Source organism: Nicotiana tabacum, chromosome 23 (assembly GCF_000715075.1).
Source record: "Nicotiana tabacum cultivar K326 chromosome 23, ASM71507v2, whole genome shotgun sequence".
In the NCBI taxonomy this organism is placed as follows: Eukaryota; Viridiplantae; Streptophyta; class Magnoliopsida; order Solanales; family Solanaceae; genus Nicotiana; species Nicotiana tabacum.
In genome coordinates, this window is record NC_134102.1 from 36,233,195 (window position 1) to 36,256,851 (window position 23,657).

General features: G+C 39.5%; 1 protein-coding gene across 1 annotated transcript; it reads right to left on the reverse strand.

Annotated features, from left to right (window-relative positions):
* Positions 1–16,521: 16,521 nt before the first annotated feature.
* On the reverse strand, positions 16,522–22,791 carry LOC142177117 (uncharacterized). The gene is made up of 3 exons (XM_075245582.1): positions 22,559–22,791; positions 21,265–21,283; positions 16,522–18,030 (listed from the first exon to the last, which is right to left on the reverse strand). The coding sequence occupies exons 1-3, from the start codon at positions 22,789–22,791 to the stop codon at positions 16,522–16,524; spliced, it is 1,761 nt and encodes a 586-aa protein (XP_075101683.1).
* Positions 22,792–23,657: the final 866 nt, after the last annotated feature.

Sequence of the window (23,657 nt, forward strand, 5' to 3'; positions counted from 1 at the left end):
CGCATGTCCGAGGGTAGCCCCCCAGTATTCGAGGTTGATTGTAAAGGAACCTCAGATATTTTTGAATGGATCTTCGATGTCGATTCGTAATCGGGCTTGACTCTATGTTAGCACGATTCATTGTTGCCTCATTAAAAACCTCACCGAAAAAAATCCATTTGGGACAAAATCGTTCTGTGGGAAAAAGAGTGCAACGCTTGCTTTCAGATCTAAAGACTTCGTGTCGTTTGCTAAAAATATCCATCGTCGTTTCTTGTCAACCACCTGCAAGTGTTAATCCTAAATAGAAAAGGAATGAAATAGGGGCATACCTTAGCAGTAGTATCGTTTTAGGTGAGATATGTTCCAATTGCTCGGTAGTTGTTCCCCATTCATCGTTCAATCTTGTAGGAGCCTTTTCCGGTGACCTCGAGAATTTGGTACGGTCCTTCCCAATTTGGACTCAATTTTCCTTCATTGGGATTTTGGGTGTTTAGGGTGACTTTTCTTAGCACTAAGTCCCTGATATTAAAATATTGAAGATTAGCTCTTCGATTGTAGTATCTCTAGATCCGCTACTTTTGGGCGGCCAATCGGACGAGGGCAATTTCATGCCTTTCATCCTATAGTTCTAGGCTCGAATTCATGGCCTCGTTATTTGATTACTTTGTTGCATATCGGAACCGAATACTCGGTTCTCCGACTGGTATTAGAGCTTTGGCTCTATAAACTAACGAGAATGGGGTAGCCCCGGCACTGGACTTTGAGTTTGTGCGGTATGCCCAAAGAACTTCGGGCATAATTTCCTTCCACTTTCCTTTAGTGTTGGTTAGCCTCTTCTTAAGGTTTTGGATGATGGTTTTGTTAGTCGATTCGGCTTGTCCGTTCCCGCTATGATGATAAGGTGTTGATAGGATTATTTTGATCTTATAATATTCGAGGAATTTGGTCACTTTGCTGCCGATGAACTGTTTCCCATTATCACACACAATTTCGGATGGAATCCTGAATCGACATATGATGTGATCCCAAATGAATTCAATGACTTCCTTCTCCCTAACTTTCTCGAAGGCTTGCGCTTCAACCCACTTAGAAAAATAGTCAGTCATAAAAAAATAAATCTATCTTTACCTCGTGCCCATGGAAGAGGGCCAACGATGTCCATTCCCCACTTCATGAATGGCCATGGTGATAAGATCGAATGGAGCAGCTCCCCGGGTTGGTGAATCATTAGTGCATGCCTTTGGCATTTCTCACATTTTTTAACAAACTCTTTCGCATCTTTTTCCATGTTGATCAAGTAATAGCTAGCTCTAAGTACCTTTTGAACCAGTGACTCAGCACCGGAGTAAATTTCTGCAACTGCCCTCGTGAACTTCCCTTAGAACATACTCAGTATCTCCCGGTCCCGACATATCACTAGTGGACCATCGAACATTATAAGGTTCCATCTTTGGACAAAATGAATTGTGCTGCCTTCGTGCGCAGGGCCCTCGATTCTTTTGGATCTGAGGGAAGCTATCCGGTTTTCAAATACTTTATGTACTTATTTCTCTAATCCTAGGTCGAGCTTGTGAAATTTATCTTGGCGTGGACTTCTTCGACTACTGACCTTATGATTTGCACAACGGCCGCCGAATTGCGCATGTTGTCCTCGACCGATGACCCTAAGTTTGCGAGGGCGTCGGCCTCACTATTCTGATCTCGAGGCACATATAGAAAATTCCATTCTATAAATCGATGCAAAGTTACTTGTAACTTATCTAGGTATCTTTGCATTCATTTTTCCCTAACCCCGAAGGTTTTGTTAACCTGATTCACCACGAGGAGGGAGTCGCATTTGGCTTCGATCACCTCCGCTCCCAAACCTTTGGCTAGTTTGAGACCTGCAATGTTGTCCTCATATTCTGCCTCATTGTTAGTCAATTTCATAGTTCTAATAGATTGTATAACTACATTGCATGTGGATGGTTTAAATATGATGCTGAGTCTGTACCCTCTTGCGTTCGAAGCACCGTCCGTGAAGAGGGTCCAGATTCCTGAGGACATATCGGATTTTATCAACAGCTCTCTTTCGAGCTCAGGTACTAGGGTCAGCGTGAAGTCAGCTACGAAGTCTGCCAAAATTTGAGACTTAACAGTTGTTCGGGGTCGATATTCAATATCATACCCGCTGATTTCTATGGTCCATTTGGCCAACCGTCCCGAAAGCTCAGGTTTATGCAAAATATTTCGAAATGGATAAGTTGCTACAACACATATGAGGTGACTTTAAAAGTATGGTTTTAGTTTCCTAGAGGCGCTTATCAAAGAGAGCGCCAATTTTTCTAGGTGGGGATATCTAGTTCCGGCCTCACCTAAGGTCCGGCTGACATAATAAATAGGAAATTGCATACCTCGTTCTTCTCGGATGAGGACTCTACTTACCACTACCTTTGATACTGCCAAATACAAGTAAAGATGTTTGTCTTCCCTCAACGTGTGAAGCAGTGGCGGGCTCAATAAGTACCGTTTAAGCTCTTCTAAGGCCTGCTGACATTCTGGGGTCCATGTGAAGTTTTTTTTCTTCTTTAGCGGCAAGAAAAATCGGTGACCCTTATCGGAGGACCTCGAGATGAGTCACCCCAGGGCGGCCATGCGCCCGGTTAAACTCTGTACTGCCTTTACACTGTCTACTACCGTGATGCCATCGATAGCTTCGATTTTGTCATGATTAATATCGATTCCTCGGTTGGATATCATGAATCTGAGAAATTTGCCTGACCCAACCCCGAAAGGGCATTTTTCTAGGTTCAACTTCATGTTGTATCTCTTTAATATACTGAGAGTTTCTTGCAAGTGCTTCAAATGGTTTTCTGCTCGCAGGGACTTAACTAGCATGTCATCAATGTAAACATCCATAGATTTCCCTATTTGTTCTTTGAACATCCGATTTACTAGGCGTTGATAAGTGGCACCAGCATTTTTTAATCCAAATGGAATTACCATATAGAAATAGGTACCATATTTAGTGATGAACGAAGTCTTTTCCTGATCACACGGGTTCATCTGTATTTGGTTGTACCCGGAATAGGCATCGAGAAAACTGAGGATCTCGTGGCCAACTATGGCATCGATCATGCGATTGATATTAGGCAAAAGAAAATAATCCTTGGGGCATGCTTTATTGAGATCTTTGTAATCTACACAAATTCTAAGTTTGTTTCCTTTCTTAAAGACTACTACTACATTTGCTAACCATTTGGGGTATTTTACTTCACGGATGGACCCTATTTTAAGAATCTTGGTTACCTCGTCTTTGACGAAAGCATGTTTGACCTCAGACTGGTGTCTTCTTTTTTGCTTCATCGGATGGAACTTCGGGTCCAAGCTTAGTTTATGGGTGGTGATTTCCAGTGGGATCCCTGTCATATCGAGATGGGACCAAGAAAAACAATCCATGTTAGCTATAAGAAATTGAATAAGCTCTTTTCTGATCTCGGGATTTAGTGTCGTGCCTAGGTATACCTTTTATTTGGGGAGATATTCGATTAGTATGATTTGTTCTAGCTCTTCGACCATTGACTTGGTAGCATCGGAGTCATCGGGGACTATGAAGAATCGAGGGACCCCATATTCATCATCTTCGCCAGTCTCCTATTTCTCTAGTTGGGTCGAGACCTGTGTTTGTGATTGCTATTTGGCCTCCTATTTTCCCTTCGAATTTGACCCCTTAGTCGTTGAGCGTGACGATATCGGAATCACTTCTTCAACGACAAACATTTCCTTTATGGAGGGTTGCTCCCCATATATTGTTTTGATTCCCTCTTGTGTTGGGAATTTTAGAACTTGGTGAAGGGCCGAGGGCACTGCTCTCATGTTGTGGATCCATGGTCTCCCGAACAGGGCGTTATACCTCATATCGCCCTCGATCATATGGGACTTCGTCTCTTCGATTGTCCCGGCCACATTTACTGGCAAAGTTATATCGCCCTTAGTAATTTCACATGCCATATTGAATCCTTTTAGCACTAGGGTCGCGGGCACAACCCAGTCTTGTAGGCTGAGTTGTTCTACAACCCTCGATCGAATGATATTGGCCGAACTACCTGGATCAATTAACACACTTTTAACTTGAGTCTTATTCATGAGTACATTACCAGCGCATCGTTAAGGGGCTGCATGATTCCTTCTGCGTCTTCGTCGTTGAAGGACAAGGTTCCTTTTGGTATGTAATCCTGAGCCCGAGATCGCTTCTCCGTATGATAAACACCTTTGTGCGTTTTAACACTGGACCTCGGGGAACATCGATCCCTCTGACAATCATGTGAATAACGTGTTGCGGTTCTTCCTGCTCGTTTTGTCTATTGAACTCTCTATTTTTAAAATGATTCTTGGCCCGATCACTTAGAAACCCCCGAAGGTGCCCTTCATTGAATAACCGGGCTACTTCTTCTCTCAACTGCCTACAATCTTCCGTTCTGTGGCCATGGGTGCCATGATACTTGCATACTTGATTAAGATTTCTTTGGACTGGATCGGTCTGCAGAGGTCGAGGCCATTTAGTTTCCTTGATGCGTCCGATAGCCGATACGATGGCGGATACATCAACATTGAAGTTATATTCCGACAATCACGGTTCTTCCTTAGGTCTGGTATGCATGTAGAAACCATTCTTTCTTATGAGCCCTCGAGAGCTCTGGCCTCGATCATTCCTCCTTTAACCTCGTACGGAGTTGTGCCCAGGTCCGTTGCCCCTACGATCTTTATTATACGACTGGTACCTATCCTTGTTCAACCTTGGTTCTCGATCGACATCCCTTTTGGTAACGGACTCGGAAGGAGCCCCCAGCTAGTCATCTTCGACTCTAATCTTCGATTGATATCGATTATGTATATCATCCCAGGTAACAGCCAGGTACTCAATCAACTTCTACTTCAACTGTTGTGAAACCACTGAGCTTCGTTCATTTAGTCCTTGGATGAAAGCTTGAACGGCTCAATCATTGGTGACCGGTGGTAGATCCATTCGTTCCATTTGAAAATGAGACACAAACTCTCTGAGCATCTCGTTATCTTTCTGCTTCACCTTAAAAAGATCTAACTTCCTAGTCTCGATTTTTATGGCTCCGGCCTGTGCTTTTACGAAAGAATCTGCAAGCATAGCAAAAGAATCAATAGAGTTAGGTGGTAAATTATGGTACCATATCATTTCTCCCTTTGACAGGGTTTCTCCAAATTTCTTTAGTAACACGGATTCAATCTCGTCGTCCTTTAGATCATTCCCTTTAATGGCACACGTGTAAGAGGTGACATGCTCGTTGGGGTCAGTCGTTCCATTATACTTAGGAATCTCGGGCATAAGGAACTTCTTGGGGATCGGTTTGGGAGCCGCGCTCGAGGGGAAGGGCTTTTGTACTAACTTTTTGGAATCCAAACCCTTCAATATTGGTGGTGCTCCTGGGATATGATCAACCCTGGAGTTATAAGTTTCCACCTTCTCGTCGTTTGCTTCGATCTTCTTTTCCCCTGACTCTATCCTCTATATCAGTTCCTCAAGCATTTTTATAATTTTGGGGTTAGTCCCCGATTCTTGTTCATTTGACCTCACCACGGCTGGCCCCGTTATGTGGGTGACTTCTTGAGGTGGATCGGGCTCAGCCCTGCTCGATGCCTCGGTTTGGCTCTGCAACTGAGCAATTGTCACCTGTTGAGCTTGCAGCATTTCGAATATCATACTTAGGTTGATCACGTCTTCTCCGATATTTTAGGTATTTCGAACTGCAGATCGAGTTTCACTATGGACACTATTTTTGGGACCAATATGTCGGTCCGCGTCAATGGCCATATGTGAATTAACGTCAATCGAATCTGCGGCCTGAGTCCCCACGGGGTCAGCGGGTGGCCTTACATCACCGGGAGTCACGTTGTTATTCTCACCTTGATGTCCAGATCCGTTGTCGATATGCAGGGGCAGTAATTGAGAGTTCGTCATTTATAGCCAAAATCAAAGATACTTCAAAGAGAAAGTGTAAATTTGTGTGTTTTATAGAGATTTGTATCAAATAACCACTATTATCCTTAGCCCCACGATGGGCGCCAAACTGTTTACCCGAAAAATGGATAACAATTGAATTTATACGTGGCTCTAAGGATACGTGATATAACTTGATAAAAACTGAGAAAATATATATTTATCTGTACTGAAATTAACTATAAAGGGACAAATGCAAACCAAACGAATCAATTAGCTTTGGCCTTCGATTTCGATCACCCTCGAAACAGATCACCCTCAAACCAAGTGAAGAATTTTCTAGTAAATGAACAGAGTAACTAAATAGTAAAAATCAGAAGAAAGGAAGTATATTGCTTTATATTACTTGAATGTATTTGTCCCCCTTATGCAAATGATCAGGCCCCATTTATATAGTAGGAAGTCCTACCCTCAATGTAATTCTAAATACAGTAAGGAATCCCATGATAGATTAATTAATTGGCCTCTCCTTGATATGCGCCAGAATTTCCGCCGAGATTCTCGCCCAATTGCGGATATTCCGACTTTCTATTTTTTTGGATTGATAAGCTTTCCTCGATCTTGGCATACCTCGATCTCGATCGGTCTCTATTTTGCTCGATTTCGATCTTGGCCGATCTCGATCTTGATCGATCTCTATTTTGCTCGATCTCGATCTTGGTCGATCTCGATCTTGACCGATCTCTGGGTCACGAGTCCGGCAATCTAACTTCGCATCATGGCTCGATATCATACGAGGTTGAACCTTGATCTATCATGTTCCAGTCTCGATTAGTCATACGAAGAGCGAGTTCGATTTTGACCGTATACCATAAGTAGTATGGGAACTTCATTAAACTACTTTAAGATAGATATGTACAACCAAAGGACTTTGTACTCTTCTTTAGAGGCAAAGAAAAACAAAACAAAAAAAGGTATTTTGCATAAACCTGCAATAAATGAAAGGAAAGAAGTTATAACATTTACGAAAAGAAAAATAAAAAATGAGTGCCTTTATCTTTCGTTTTAAAGATGTTAGCTCGAGAAGGGTGCCAAATAAGGAGCGGGGTATAAAGAAGAAATTTGAGAAAATGATATTATATAGCGGCTCTTAAAATAATAGTCGAAAAATATGTGTGTGTGTGTATATATATATATATATATATATATATATATATATATATATATATATATATATATATATATATATATATTTTGTATGTTATATATAAAATTATACAAATTTTATACACTTTTTCGGTTACAGAAAATAAATAGTTTCTGGTGCGGGCTAAAAGTGATAATATCCCAAAAAATTTTGGTTTTTTTTGCCAATTGGCTACGTGAGGAAGGAGGAGGAGAGAGGGCGAAGGTAGAATAAAGAGATGGCAAAAAATATAAATGGTTAATTGGGCTAATAATGGTAGTATTTATGAATAATAGGGTAATATTGGTAGTATTTTATGAATTGACTAATACTAATAGTACTTTTGCTCTGAAAGGCTAAACTCAGTATTTTTCTCTATTGTCTTTTTGTAGACATTCAGCCCAATGAGCTAGCAATGACAGAATTTAAATAGAGACCTAAAAAAAGCCATTTGTGCAAATGCCCCCAAATAGTTACGTTAGTAACTTAGAAGCATAAAATAATTGTTCTGCAACTTTGGTTTGAGCAGTCATCATATTTGTTTTCAAATACTTTGTGTAATGTACTTTAGTTATATATCATTTGTTTGGGCTGTATCATTAGAACCCGAATATTTTTGGATTATTTCCTCTGTATGGGCTAGTTTATCCTTATTGGGCTTTAATTTCTATAAGGAACTGTATTTGTGACACAGTTTTCTATATTAGCGAAACAGTGAAATTAAAAAGACAAAATATTTTTTGAAAGTATCTCTGAATAAAAACAGAGAACAACAACAACTCAATAAAATCTCACAAGTAAGCTATGGGGAGGATAGCGTGTATGCAGACCTTATCCCTACCATGGAGGGCAGAGAGATTGTTTCCAATAGACTCTCGACTTAAGTAGTTGAAAACAAACAATAGAACAGTAACAACAACAAAGACCAGAAAGATAGTACCAACAACCTAAGAACCAGAAAAATAGGTAGAAAAAGCAATAACAATAGTCCGTAACAATGGCAAGATATTAGGAAGCCAGAGCAGAAGCATAGTATGAAAACAACATGTACTACTAGCAGTCTAAGACAATATACTATCAGCCTTACCCTACACCCAGGGAATGAAAAAATGCTCGACTACCTACTAACCTTCCAACATAATACTCGACCTACACACTTTCCTATCAAGGGTCATATCCTCGGTAAGCTGAAGTCGCTCCATGTCCTGCCTGATCACCTCTCCCCAATACTTCTTAGGTCGCCCCTACCTCTTCTCATACCCGCCAAAGCCAATTGCTAAGACCTCCTTACCAGGCATCTAAGCTTCTTCTCTGCATGTGCCTGAACCGTCTAAGCCTCGCTTCCCGCATTTTGTCTTCCATGGGGACCACGCCCACCTTCACTCGAATATCTTCATTCTTAATCTTATCCAACCTAGTAAGCCCACACATCCATCTCAACATCCTCGTTTATGCTACTTTCATCTTCTGGATATGGGAATTCATGATTGGCCAACACTCTACCCATACAATATGGCCGGTCAAACCACCGCTCTATAGAACTTACCTTTAAGTTTTGATGGCAAATTATTGTCACACAAGATGCCAAATGCTAACCTCTATTTCATCCACCATGCCCTATACGGTGCGTGACATCCTCGTCAACTTCCTACTTCACATCGTTGAACTTGCACTCCAAATATTCTGTATTAGTCCTGCTCAATTTAAAATCTTTAGACTCAAGAGTCTATCTCCAAACCTCCAACCTCACGTTAACATCGTCTCAAGTCTCATAAATCAGAACTATATCAACAGCGAATAACATACACCATGGCACCTCCCTTGAATATGGTGTGTTAGTGCGTCTGTCGCCAAGGCAAATAATAATAGGCTACGCGAAGATACTTGGTGTAACCCCATAACAATCGAAAAATGCTCTGAGTCTCTCCCATTGTCCTAACGCGAGTCTTAGCCCCATCATACATGTCCTTAATCACTCCAGTGTATGCTACCGTAACACTTTTAACCCAGGAGCGGCTCTAAGGCTAGGCCAGTGAGGCCGTTGCCTTAGGCCCCCAAAATTGGAAGGCCCAAAAGTTACTTTAAACTATTATTATTATTGTTGCACCTTATTTTTCACTAGTCAAGATAGGATTTAACTTGAGGTTTCTCTGTTGTTGATGAGAGAGAGTCGCCACCTAATATTTAAAAGTATACTAGGGTACCTATTTTATTAATAAGTCATGTTCTTTATTAGTCTTCTAACCGGTGAGATTATGGGTAAGGGTTCTTGTTCTTCTAAGGGGAAGGTGTTAGGCACCCCTTAAAATCTACCTAAGATAGCTCCATAGGATTTAGACTAAGTTTGGGATCAATTATTTATAAAATGCTTTGATTAATAATAAGAAAGGCTGCTTACTGTACGCCTAAGGATGATATTGATAGAAAGAATGTGGAGTCTTAAAGGGATATGAATTTATGAAAGGGGTTCACAAGAAATGTTAAGAGAGTTGTGAAATTGGCACATAAGTGGTCTAAATTTTATAAGTTTATAAAGGAGATCGAGTTATGAAAGCACTTTGATTAGGGGGATGGTTGTTTACATAATGAAAAAAGGATGTTTGAGAGAAAGCATATCTAAAACTTAGATTCGAAGGATTTTCAAAGAAAGGGTCATTTGCTGGAAATCTCTTAAAGGCGACGATTATCTGAAGTTCTGATTTCTTTTGAGAAAAATGAAGGTTGAAATATGATTTTTTTTTTTCTTTAGAAATAGAGTAGCTTTTCACTAAGTTCTGGATTTCAAAATCTTTTAAAGAAGAGAAGGGTGAGTGAAAAAACATAATAATTTGAGTTCATCAAGAACTCAGAGGCCCAAATAGATGTACATGTGAAAAAATAAGAAGGTTATTATTTATATATATATATATATATATATATATATATATATATATATATATATCTCCAAATCATCTAACATATTCCAACTACAAAACATTTTTGATGTACATGACAAATACATAAACAGTTAATTAAAGCAAGAACAATATTAATATGGTAGAAGAAATTATATATTAACATGGTGGCTATACTTAGCAAACAATTCTCTTTGGATCCCCCGACACTTCAAAGTTTCCAAGGGACTCAAGGCTCAGGGCAATGCTTGTGCTAGGGAGGGCAGCCCAACCTTGAGCCGAACTCCGCTCCCAAATACCCTTAATCACTAACGACATATTTTTATTATGGGTTAAAGTGCCAATGAGGCCCTTCCAATATGAACTAAATACTAAAGTATTACCTACCACACCATAATATTTTCCTCTTAATGAAATTAACACGAGAGAATACAGATGGTTATTATACTAACTGGAGGACTTCATGTAAGGGAAACCTAAGGGGAGAGGGGCTAAGTTCAGAATATACATAGATACAAAGAGGTTTTATAATCACACCATTGCAGGGATGCAATACTAAGGCATGACATATTCAAACAGGTATTAACAATCATCACTTGGCGACTTAAAGACATCAAGGCAAATTCAAACCAACAATCATAGTCAACACTTGTTACAGAGAAAGTACCAAGGTTATGGGATTGAACTCTCATCATGAGTACCAAAACATGGCACCCCTAAGATCTAAAACGATCATGCTTCTAACAATATTAACAAGTCAATGTATTCAAATAATATCAACAAATGAACCTCAATAAGGTTTGAGAGCCAAGTCCAGCTTCAGGTTAACAATAAAAGAGGAGGGCTAGGCATAACTCAAGGTAGAACATGGTATTGCAGAGTTAAAGAAGGGACACTAGTAACATTCAATCAACTATACATGGGCAAGATGAATGAAACAATGATCTCACGTAAGCTGAGGGACTTTACACATTACAGAACCATACCAACATGTTGATAAAGAGAAGATATAGAAGATATTGTATCAAAACAAGTTCAAATTCAGACATAGATCTAGTTCAGAATATAGGTATGAAGTGATTATGTTTCGGTTAAAACTGTTAGTTGACTCTAATAGTATGTCAAAATCCTACTTTCATGGAAGATAAGCTAATGATGGATGCATGTAGACTATACAAAACTTCAACAGGGGTACAAAGAGATTAAGGACAAGGATGTATTGCACATATGTGTGAAGATCTCAAATAGATTGGGGAATAAACAAACTTAGTTATGCAGCAATTATTAGGTGACCTTATCCAAACAAAGTCATGACTCACACTAAGAAGAGAAAAATAGTTTGATCTTATAGAATATATATGCAGTAAAGATTCGTGAGAACAAAACAGCTTGATGCAAATAAGATAGTTTTCCTATGCATATAACAATTGAGCATGATCATGTGAAAGTCCTAATGACAACTCATATCTCTCTCTTAGAGTTAACAGGTACAAATACAAAGAAGAAAATATATGAACACTCAAATTCCTTTCAACTTAGTTAAATGGCAAGGACATGTGTAATATCAGTTAAGATTACCAGATAATAAACTTGATTATGAACATGTAGAATGCAGGGAAATAATATGCAGAGGTGGGCATTATAATAGTATCACTGGTGAAAGGGAAACATGAACATGATTGGTTTATCAAATGATGGTAATCAAATAGAATAAAGACCTTAGTGATAATTCAGAGGCAGTTTAACAAACACAGGCAGACAAGAAAATACTTGAACATTGTAAGTTCAAACTTAAGGTTAAGGGACGGGGATAAAATTCTTGAACAAATTCAGGTTTCAATAACTACCAAGTAGCACACTTAGCTTTTAAACTCATAAAATTTCAGATGTGTGATAAAACAAGAATGAGTTCATTGTAAGTCATTAAGAACTATGAAGTTTACATTGAACATAAACATATAGAATTTAGGCATGGAGACTGTAAGAAAGCTCAGAACAAAGATCAATAATTATCATTCAACTAATCGATTATCACTTAAGGATTCATAAAAGAACAAGCTAATCATAAAGGATTATTATACTAGCAAAACATAACTATCAAATATGGCCAACACATAAAACATAATTATAATCTACAGATCTTAACATTAGCATATCTAAATCATTTAGAGAGACGAACAAAAGAAAAGGGAAAGAAAGGTGCTGACCTTCTTAAGGGCAGCAGACCAAACAAATTCCTTTTGTCGCTCAAAGTTACCAGAACTTTCAAACTCGGATCAGCAAAAGAAACTAGAAAAAAGAGAGAAATCAGTAAGAAACCTAATGTCAGGAACCCTGATTTTTAGTGTTTGTGATTGTTCAATGTTTGGATTGCTCTCTTTTGTGTATTAGATTGTCTATTGGTAAGAACATTAAAGACCTTTTTTATATAGTGGCATTCAATGCTCTAGGGCTTCACAAATTCAAAATTAGTAGTGGAGAGTGACGCATGATAGATGATGATAGCTAATAGAGTCAAAATAATAAGACAGGGGGGGGAATCCAGTAATGATTTTACCTGTGTACTAGAGTGGAGTGATTCGTTGAACGTTGAAGCACAAGAAACCATCGTTCAGAACCCTAATACGTAGAGGTCATTGCATTTGACCTTTGGGTGTCGAATATTGATGATGAAGCCAGCTAACACCTCCTGCTTGCTTTGATTTGAAAGAATGACAGAAGAAACATGTGAGTTTGAAGTTTCACCTTTGGGTCTGATTTCTTCAACTAGGGTTTTGTAATCGAAAGGAGAAAATAGAAAGAACGACGGGACTGAGAGTGCATGAATAAAAGGAACAAACATGCATGCCATGGATTTGAAAGGTCAGTAACGATTTGAAGTTTCATCTCTGAGATTAGGGTTCAGAGTTTGGGAGATTTGATTTTGGTGATGAAATAGGCAAAAGTTCACCAGGAATCCTGGATATAGGAGACAGATGAGATGATTTGAGGTCGATTTCACAACCTTGCACCAATTTGTGCAAGGTCTGTTGATTGATGGGGTTTAGGGCAGATGAGAGAAAGAGAGAAGAAGAGTAAAGAAAGGCGGTTGGGCGGGTAGGAAATGAATTAGGGTTTGGGGAATGATACCAGTTGGTCTCTAAGTTAAAACAGTGGGAAATGAACTGGGCCGTTGGATCTATGTGATCCAACGATGAGATAATTTCTGATAATGGGTCGAGATTAAATGGAAAATAGGGATAATACGTGATCGTTGATGATTCGAATAAAAAGTTCAGATCGCTTTTGTTTGTTTTGTGATTGGGATTAACGGGTGACGTGTCAAACGTTGATTGGTGCGAATAGAGTTACTTGGATTGCCAAGTTGGAAAATGATAGGGTGTTTGGACCGAGTTGTTTTCCGGATTGGGCTGTACATTTAGGCTAAAGTAATTTAATAAATAGCCATTTTGTACTTGGTTAAGGAATTGCAATTTTCGCCTTTTTGTTTTAAAAATTCTGTTAAAATCAATTTAAATAAACTTAACAATTTCAAATATGTGGTAAAATTATAATTACTATATGTTACTAATTATTTTAATTAATTATATATAAATGACACATATTTCAAATTATAGCACTAATTTTAAAATATTAATAAAGTAACCTAATTTACTTGAAATTAAAGAGTAATTCTGTCAAATTATAAAACGTATGTAATGTATATACAAAAGTTATTTTATAATAGTAAATTTATTTGTAATTACACAATATTAGTACTATGTAATTAATTTTGAAACTAATATTTAATTAATATATAAAAAATAGATATTCATTAATAGAAAAATATTTTTAAAGAATTTATTGTAAATTGTTAAGCGTAAATAAATTAATTTTAAAAAGGAGGGTCAAAATTGGCCGTCAACAGCTGCCCCTCTTTGGCCGGAAATGATGAAAAAGTTTTCAGGCAAAGAAATTGAACCAAAGCCAATTTCGTCCCGACTTTAGGCACGCATTGCAAGAATTGCATGAAAGTTATGAATTGAGGAAGAATCTAGGAAAGTTTGGGAATAGTGTGTCGAATTCTCGTTTTGAATTGCTTACATTCATCGGGCTTAACGAGGATCAGGCCTCAGGTAATTCTGTAGTAGGGACTTTGGGGAAGCGGCACTCGCTGGAATTTCCCCAGTATCGTATTGTGACGATACGACGAGACTGAAGATTGGTCACTTATGATGGCTTGGATTTTGCGGCCTGATTTGAATGATTCGAAATTTGAGCTCGCTGGTCATTTTGAGCCGGGATCTTGAGCCCGCTACTGGGTTGACTCTCCCCATAGCATTGTAGTTCGGTCTATTGCTAAGAAGTAGTTCCACGTTGCGGTGTTTGCTCATGCAAAACAAAATGAAATACACGTATACCAACATATTGTAATACAGAATATATTAAGATACAATGTAAATGATGCAGGAATGATGATGCCTGGCTGCCGGCAAGCCGTTATTTGGGATTGGGATGATAAGATACTTGATCCTGACTCGATTTGTTAGTCGGGCTTGGTACCGTTTCGCAGCTGTCGGAGCATTTGAAAATTGTCTGTGCTTGTTGGGAGAGCTTGATTGGCAAAGTGAGTCTCCGCTTGCTGGGAGAGCTTTGCACTGAGAAATGTCTCTACTTGTTAGGAGAGCTTAATATGTAGAGTGCGTCTCCGCTTATTGGGAGAGCTTTGCACTGAAATGTAAAGTAGTACCTTCTTGGGAACGATTGAAATCATGCCTAAAGTTGCACGAACAAAATGTTAAACATTCAAGGTAACAGCAAAATGAAATATAAGCATGCCCAAGAGATACTGTTGACTGCAAAGCTAAGTTGCGGCCATCGATTGGCAGAACGTTGGTGACGAGGTTCGCGATTGTCTATTCTGGCATTCGTGATTGACGGAGCAGTATTGCGGATTACCTTTTTGTTGGTGAAATTTGCAGTTTGCTATATACAAGGGTCCAGTTGGCGAAGCTGACGTTCGTTTGTACAAGGCGCTTCGATTGATTGAGCTGATAATTTACCATATACAGGGCTTCGATTGGTGAAGCTTACGTGCAATTTGTACAGGGTGCTTCGATGGATTGAGAAGGCGGTTTGCTATTTATAGGACTTCGTTTGGCCAAGCCGGCGTTCGTTTTGTACAATATGCTCCGATCAAGTGAGCAAATAGTTTGCCATTTACAGATTTCTGTATCAGCTATCTGATTCCGAGGCACTTCCGAAGAATTCAAGAGTTAGCTTTAGCTGTGCTTGAAAATTTAAGTAAGAGGAAGGAGAGATAATCTTAGGCAAGTGGCGGGTCCGTCATTTTCCCCAGTGTGGTTTCAACGATTCTTTACTCCCTGTTGACCCTGCACTCAAATAAAACTTCTTAGTAGGGAGGGGGGGTTTGTATTGACCCTGGTGTTGATTTGTCCCAGCCTTTGACATGACTGCGCCACAGAGTTTGGTAGATGGAACAGATTACTTTATATATTTATATATTTATAAATATTTCAAAAATACTTGTTCTTTTAAGGAAAATGTCGTCGTCCCAGATTATGACATATTACGAAAGGTTCTCCGCACGCGAACGCATTTCTCTGAGAACTTCGTCCTGTTGATGTCGATCTTCCATGATATCTCTGACAACGTGACTACTGGCCATTGCGACTGTGTCCTAATTATAACTAATGCATTACAGAGTTTTCCTAAGGTTATGATCTAACCCTTTCAGGTTGCCTATGTATCCAAAATAGAATTAGGTCTGAACATAGTTCGTGGGATAATTATGAAATATGATGAATCGACCGAGCCTGACTCAGGCAGCCTACGTATCCAAAATAGAATCAGGTCATGATGTAGTTCGATTACAACAGATGCAAGATGATGAGATTAAGAGATGAAAATGGCCAAGTCTGACTCAGACAGCCTATGTATCCAGTGGAATCAGGCCATAACGTAGTTCAAGTACAAAAGACAACTGAATCCGATGAGGATTGCCTACGTATTCCTTTATGTGGAATCAAGACGGCATAGTTCCTAAACAACATTCAAAATGACATTTGGTTTTTCTATTACAAGAGAAAGGGGGAGAAACCAAACCCTACATGGGTTACCTACGTATCCCTCCGTGGGAAGTCAGGTTGAACATAGTTCTGTTACATCAAAATCCTAACTATATCTGTCCTCAGACGTAATATCTTGATTGCATCCAAGTTGATCGGCTTCGTGCTGACTCTTCCATCCATTTCTTCTAAGATTTGAGCTCCACTATACAGTGCTATATAGACCACGTAAGGACCTTGCCAGTTCGGTGCAAACCTCCCTTTAGCTTCTTCTTGATGGGGAAAGATTTTCTTCAGAACCAACTGCCCTGGTGCGAATTGGCGGGGCCTCACTCTTTTGTTAAATGCACTAGCCATCCTGTTCTGGTATAGTTGTCCATGACATATTACGTTCATTCTTTTCTCGTCAATGAGCATGAGTTGTTCTTGCCTGACCTGTATCTACTCTACGTCAGCCAATTTTGCTTCTTGAATGACTCTTAAGGACGGAATTTTGACTTCTGCGGGTATCACTACTTCGGTGTTGTCTACAAAAATGTACGACGTTGCCCCAATAGATGTTCTCATGGTAGTCCGATAACCCAATAAAGTGAAGGGTAGCATCTTGTGCCATTGTCTGTGATTGTCCACTATCTTTTGCAGAATCCTCTTGATATTCTTGTTACCTGCCTCAAATTCCCCATTCATTTGTGGTCGGTAAGCTATGGAATTGCGGTGGACGATTCTGAACTTCTCGCAGACTTTTCTCATGAGGTAGCTATTGAGGTTTGCGGCGTCGTCAGTGATGATAGACTCTAGTATCCCAAATCTGCAAACGATGTTGTTCCGAACAAAATCTGCCACTACCTTCTTCGTGACGGCTTTGTAAGTAGGTGCCTCGACCCATTTAGTGAAATAGTCGATGGCTACTAAAATAAAAAGATGTCTGCTTGGTGCTGCTTGCTCTATGGGTCCTATCACGTCTACATTTAACTCATTTGGTGGAACCCGGATGAAGTCTCCGTGAAGCTGGCACTGGTTATATTTCTGTACATAGCAAATGTTGTCGCTTTCCATGGTCATCCAAAAGTATCCAGCTCTCAAAATCTTCTCGGATAACGTGAATCCATTCATGTGGGATCCGCACGTCCCCGCATGTATTTCTTCCAACAGTCTGGTTGCTTCGGTGGCATCTACACATCTCAACAAACCAAATTCTGGGGTCCTCCTATACAAGATTTCCCCGTTGAGGAAAAGGTGGTTTGCCAACCTCCTGAAGGCTCGCTTTTGTTCATTAGTAGCATTTTCTGGGTACTCCTGGGTCACGAGGAACTTCTTGATGTCGTGATACCAAGGTTTACCATCTGGTTCTTCATTCACATGGAAGCAATAGGCATGTTGATCCTTGATTTCTATCTCAATGGGGTCAGTGTAGTTCTTGTCTGGATGCTGAATCATAGATAATAAGGTTGCAAGGGCGTCGACGAACTCGTTTTGAATTCTGGGGACATGCATGAACTCTATCTTCGTGAACTTCTTGCACAGTTCTTTCACACAGTGCAAGTATGGCAGTATATTGACTTTCTTAGTCGACCATTCTCCTTGGACCTGGTGTATTAGCAAATCAAAATCTCCTATGACAAAAAGTTTTTTGATGTTCATGTCGATTTCTATTCTGATTCCAAGGATGCATGTCTCGTATTCAGCCATATTATTCGTACACGAGAATCTTATCTTTGCCGATGCTAGATAGTGTTGTCCAGATTCTGAAATCAGGACTGCCTCAATCCCAACTCCATTGAAGTTTGCTGCTCCATCGGAGAACATCCTCCATCCAGGGTATGATTCTGTGATGTCTTCCCCAGCAAATAGTACTTCTTCATCGGCAAAATACGTGGTAAGCGGTTTATAATCCCCATCTACTGCATTCTCGGCGAGATGGTCGGCTAAATATTGTACTTTGATAGCCTTCTGAGTTATATCAAAGCCGAGATATCAAATGTGTGGTGTATGTTGACATGTAATGCCTTAGCTTCTAAGCATTCCAGGTCAGAGCACAACAAGTGCGTTCTATCAAAGTATACTTGGCCTCGCATGGTGTGAACTTCTTGCTTAAGTAGTAAATGGCCTACTCATTTCTCCTAGTTTCGTCGTGTTGCCCCAACACATAGTTGAAGGCATTGTCCAAGCCTAACAAATAGAGCAACAATGGTTTCCCTAGTTCAGGGGGAACTAGCACTGGCGGGTTTGAAAGATACTCTTTGATTCTATCGAAGGCTTTCTAGCATTCATCCGTCCATAAGATGGGTTCATAGATTATTATGGACTAGGCTATGAAGAGACTGATGTAATTCAATCTTCCCAAAAACGTCATGTCATCTTTTATGCTTTTTGGTGGCGGTAATTCTTGGATGGCCTTGATTTTTGATGGTTCCAATTCTATCCCTTTCCTGCTTATAATAAAACCCAATAGTTTTCCAGCTGGGACTCCGAGCGCGCACTTTGCAAGATTCAGCTTCAAATCATACCTTCGTAGGCATTCGATAATGTCTCTCGACCTCGAGGAGCACGACCGTCATTCAACAGAGATAACCCGGACGAGCAAGCTTGTACAAATACTTTCTACCCAAACTCACCCATGAATATAGAGATGATCTATTTCATTAATTAGGCCAGGAGAAGATCATGTGAGCAACACCAATTCATTGCCACTAGTTACAACATTAACAAGTCATAACATATATACACTTTCGTAGTTTGAAGTGGGACATGTGATACAAATATAACATTACTAGTTTGACTTTTCCAACACCAATGTATAACTCACAATATGTCTACGGAGCCTCTAAGTACAACTGAAGAGTAGTATGAAAGTGCCGGCAACAAGGCCCCGGCTATACCTCAAAACACAAAGTACAACATTAAGTGACATCAGGCCCATAATAAAGTAGGGCTCACCAAAACCTGCTGAATAGGGAGTAACTGCTAACGAGGATCGAAGCTGCCCACTGATGAACCACCTGCATCCATTGAAGATACAGCGCCCCCGGCAAAAAGAACGTTAGTACATATGGAATAGTGCTAGTATGTAAAGCTAATTGTCCTCTATAGAAATAGAATGTCAATATAAGAAAGGGAAGACCATGGAAACAGCAAGCAACGATCAAAGATATCCAAATGCCAAGTTAAAACATAACAATTTTAAAAATACGAAGATAATACCGTGAAGATGATAATCAAAATATGAAGATAATATTATTTTTGGTTGGGAGATCTTAGTACCGATATACCACCGTGAATTTAGCACGGAGTCTATTCACAGCTCGATTGGCTAAGTTGTCTCACCAGAGACATCTAATCACAATACCACCATTTTATCATGGAGTCCGATCTCAGCCTGACCGGCTGAGCCATCTCACCAGAGACATCCAGTCACAATACTACCGTAATTTTAGCACGGAGTCCGATCTCAGTCAGATCGGCTAATCCCTCTCATCAGAGACATTCAATTACAATACCATAATCTTTATACAAAGTGGCTTTGCCGACTCACACCAATGTATGCGGGTGGAGGTGTAATCAGAATATCACAATCTCCACCATGTGCACGATATGGCATCCCATCTCGGCCCGATCGGCTAAGCCATCTCACCACAATGTCGTGTGGGTCGACATCACATTCCACTAGCAATCATCTCATCCCAAATAAAGGGAATAATCTCATCACATCAATCTTATCCCAATGAAGGGGAATAATTTTATCATATCAATATGGGGATTTACCCCTCAATCACTCCTACACTGGCACGTGTAGTTTCTGGGTTAGGTTGTTTCCACCTACCCTTACTCGGTGACTAACAATACTCCCAAAAATATTTTTGATTTGCATACAAGGAAAATAGAAATACAATTGCATTTACCTTATAACCTTTCACACCGTATATAGCTTCATTAGTACTCTTGACCACTTACAATATCATTATTTCATTGTCTCTCTTGGCCATATATATGATTCTTCATTCACGGCATGATGACCGTATTACATATTCCACACTTTCATATCTTTACTTTCCAGGATCATCATCATAAGCATCAACATATAGAATATTCCGAAAATCATAACTTTAAGTTCATTAGTAATGAAGGCTTTAAACACAATAGATTCATTTCCAAAGAAATGGAGCAAGATGATTAGCAATATAAGCATAAGTTAAAATCATAAACGAGTGACACACCATTTTTTCTTGAAAAACTTTTGCCCAAAAAGGGCAATGCACAATTTCAACTTATGAGTATGTAAGAACTCAAATCACATTGGAAATTTTTATAAAGAGAGCATGGTGAGTAACAATTGAAACAGGGATTCAAATTATAGGCATTAGTTAAAACAGCCATATTAGGGCATGACTTGAGGACATAAGCTTTTTGGCAAATATGTTTTTGAAGTCAATTTGGAACAGTTGAATCAAGGTTCATTTCATAACCTTTCTTACATCATTTTATTTCATTGGCATCATTGGCCACAAGTATAATTTTCATTCTTGGCACGTTGGCCACACTTTATATCTCCAACCCACTTCTTTCACTTTCAAACATCTTTATAGATTATCAACAATATGAACATTAGAAATCAAGACCTTAAGTATATATATGAGAAATAGGAGTTTTAGACGCATTGTGTATTCTTTACAGTTATGCATAATGGACTTTCATTTTGAAACATGAATTGAAGTTATAATGCTTTAACCCATAAACCATACTTGGACACATTCCCAAAGGAGATCATGATGAGATAGGAGTAATTGGAACATGTTTGAGCACATATATCTTTCGACACTTTTCTTACTCGGGACAATCGAATTTATAGGTAACAACTCGAAACATGGGAATAAGGAACTTGAGCCAACCATACTTGAAACTTACGGGAACATCATGGAATTCAATCATAGGATTTAAGTTTAGCCAACATACCTTGCTTGAGCTTTTCATAAGTTACTACAATGTTATGGAAATCCTAGCAACTTCAATCTATTTAGAAACATGACAAAATTAAACCATAATTAGGAAGATATTCGTGGGTTCACCTCATTTAGGTATTTCATCAAATACTAGATGTGAAAATTTGACTACAAGGTTCTTCTACAAGATTTCCTTCACCCCACAACCAATTCAATACCAAGAGTTTACTCATATTAACTCAATTACCTTCCCACCATCTTCATAGCTACATGCATGCATAAATAACAACTCTCATACCCAAGAATCAAATTTCTCATTACCTACTTTCCGTCCAAATCCCAAAATTTAGGGCTAGGGAGTAGAACCTTACATATTAGATAAAGATATTGTGGATTTCTCCCTTGAATCCCCAAAGCTTGAGCAAGAATTTGAAGCATGAAAATTTTGGTGCCCTTCCTTCTCTCTCTAGAATAGCTCTCTCCTCACTCTAAAATATCATATTTTATCTTGTAAAATGACCCCCTAAGGCCTTATATCAAAATAGGTTCGGATAAGAAAATTTCCAAAAATAACCCCCGAAGTCAATTATGTGATAGCAGAATCGATATGTGGCCAGTAGAATGGCCACAAAATTGGTATATCAATTCCGCGATGCAATTTCGCGGTAGCATAATCATTTTCAAAACTTGCCCCTTTTTCTGTTCCACTCTGCGGCCGATCTGCGGCCCACAAAGTGGTTCTGCGGTCTCATAGTGGACCGCAGAAATGCCATCTACTGCAAAAATAATATCTTCAACTCCCTGACACACAGTAGTACCCAAAAAGTTCGTATCGCGGTTCTACAACCCTTGTACACATTAGTCTACCCCGGCATCACAAAACTTTACATTTGCTGTCAAACTTTTATGGAGCCTTACAGAAAAATTTCCTCAAGTCGTCTAAGTGCTCCTAACTCCTTTGAGATTTTAGGACGACATCATCCACATACACTTCGATCTCCTTATGAATCATGTCGTGAAAGAGGATCATCATGGCCCTCATGTAGGTGACGCCGACATACTTGAGACCGAACGGCATGACCCTATAACATTAGACTCCCCAAGGAGTGGTGAAATTTGTCTTCTCTGTGCCTTTCTCGTGCATTAGGATTTGGTGGTATTCAGCGAGACAATACACAAATGACTGTAGTTCATGCTTCGCATAGTTGTTGATGAGAATATGGATATTTGGCAAGGGGAAATCGTCCTTTAGGCTAGCTTTGTTGAGATCCCTGTAATCCACACATATTCTGATATTTCTGTCCTTTTTGGGAACTGGGACGATATTTTCCAACCAGCTTGGATAATTGGTGACCATTACTACATTTGCCTCTATCTGTTTGGTCACCTCCTCTTTTATCCTCAGACTTAAATCAGGTTTGAATTTCCTAGGCTTCTACTTGATCGGTGGTCTGGTAGGGTAAGTGGGTAGTCGATGTGAGACAATGTCGATGCTTAATCCTAGAATGTCATCATAAGATCATGCGAACACGTCGACGTACTATCGGAGGAGCTCAATTATTTTTTCCTTCTGCTCGGCTTCTAGGTGAATGTAGATTCTGGTTTCTTTCATGTCTTCTTCACTTCCAAGATTGCCTACTTCTGTTTCTTCGAGGTTGGTCTTCTTCTGACTCTCCAGATGTTCGATCTCCTGTGGGGGATTATCCGGCATCATACTCTCATCATATTCTTCGTAATCCGGGTCGTTGCGCTTAGCAGTTTCATTACATACCATAATCGCGAAATGCGGTTTTTTATCGGTTTGATTACTAAAAAAACAAAGCTAGGTATAAATAAAGCAGTAAAATAAATTGCGATTTTTAGAAAAAGATTCTTTTTATTTCCTCAAAAGGGGAACGTCTTAAGCATTCAGAAGAGGCAAATGACAAATAGGTACAGACATGGTACATGCCTCAATTGACCGTGTTCTTTCAAAAGAAAACTTTTACAGTTCCATACTACCAAGACTCACGGTGAACCAAAGATGGACTGGCTGTCCAATTCTGCAGCTCCTCCCCTGGTTTGGCATCCCTGATAGTCTGTGTCTTGAGGTCAGTTCCTTCACAATATTATTCAATCATATTTACGAGCAGCTTTCCCATCTCGTCGATGATTGAACTCTGTCCCGAACTTGAAACATGCTTTGGCATAAAAACCTTTTTCCCGGAGCTAACGGTGCGAGTTTTCCCTTCTTGGGGCTCATATCCTATGCCAGCCCTTCCTTTCTGCCCATTGTGCTCAATTGTTTCTATGATCCCATCTGACTGGGCTCCCAACCCTGTTCCTGGCCTGTATCCATATTTCATCATCTCCCTCATGGCCTTCTTGGACCTGTACGGCGATTGCATTCCTAGATTATGTTCAGTCTTCTCCTCTTCAGTAGTTTGCATGATTTCTACAGCGTGGAAGGTAAACTCTGTCTAGTCCTTCAACGAATGGAACATCATACTCCAAATAGGCGGAGTGACCCCACTTGCCATAGACCATGATCTTTAGGCATCCCCACTCGAATTTTATGCATTGGTGCAAGGTAGACGGTACAACCTCTGCCATATGTATCCAGGGCCTACCCAACAGCAAATTGTAAGAAGAGGAAATGTC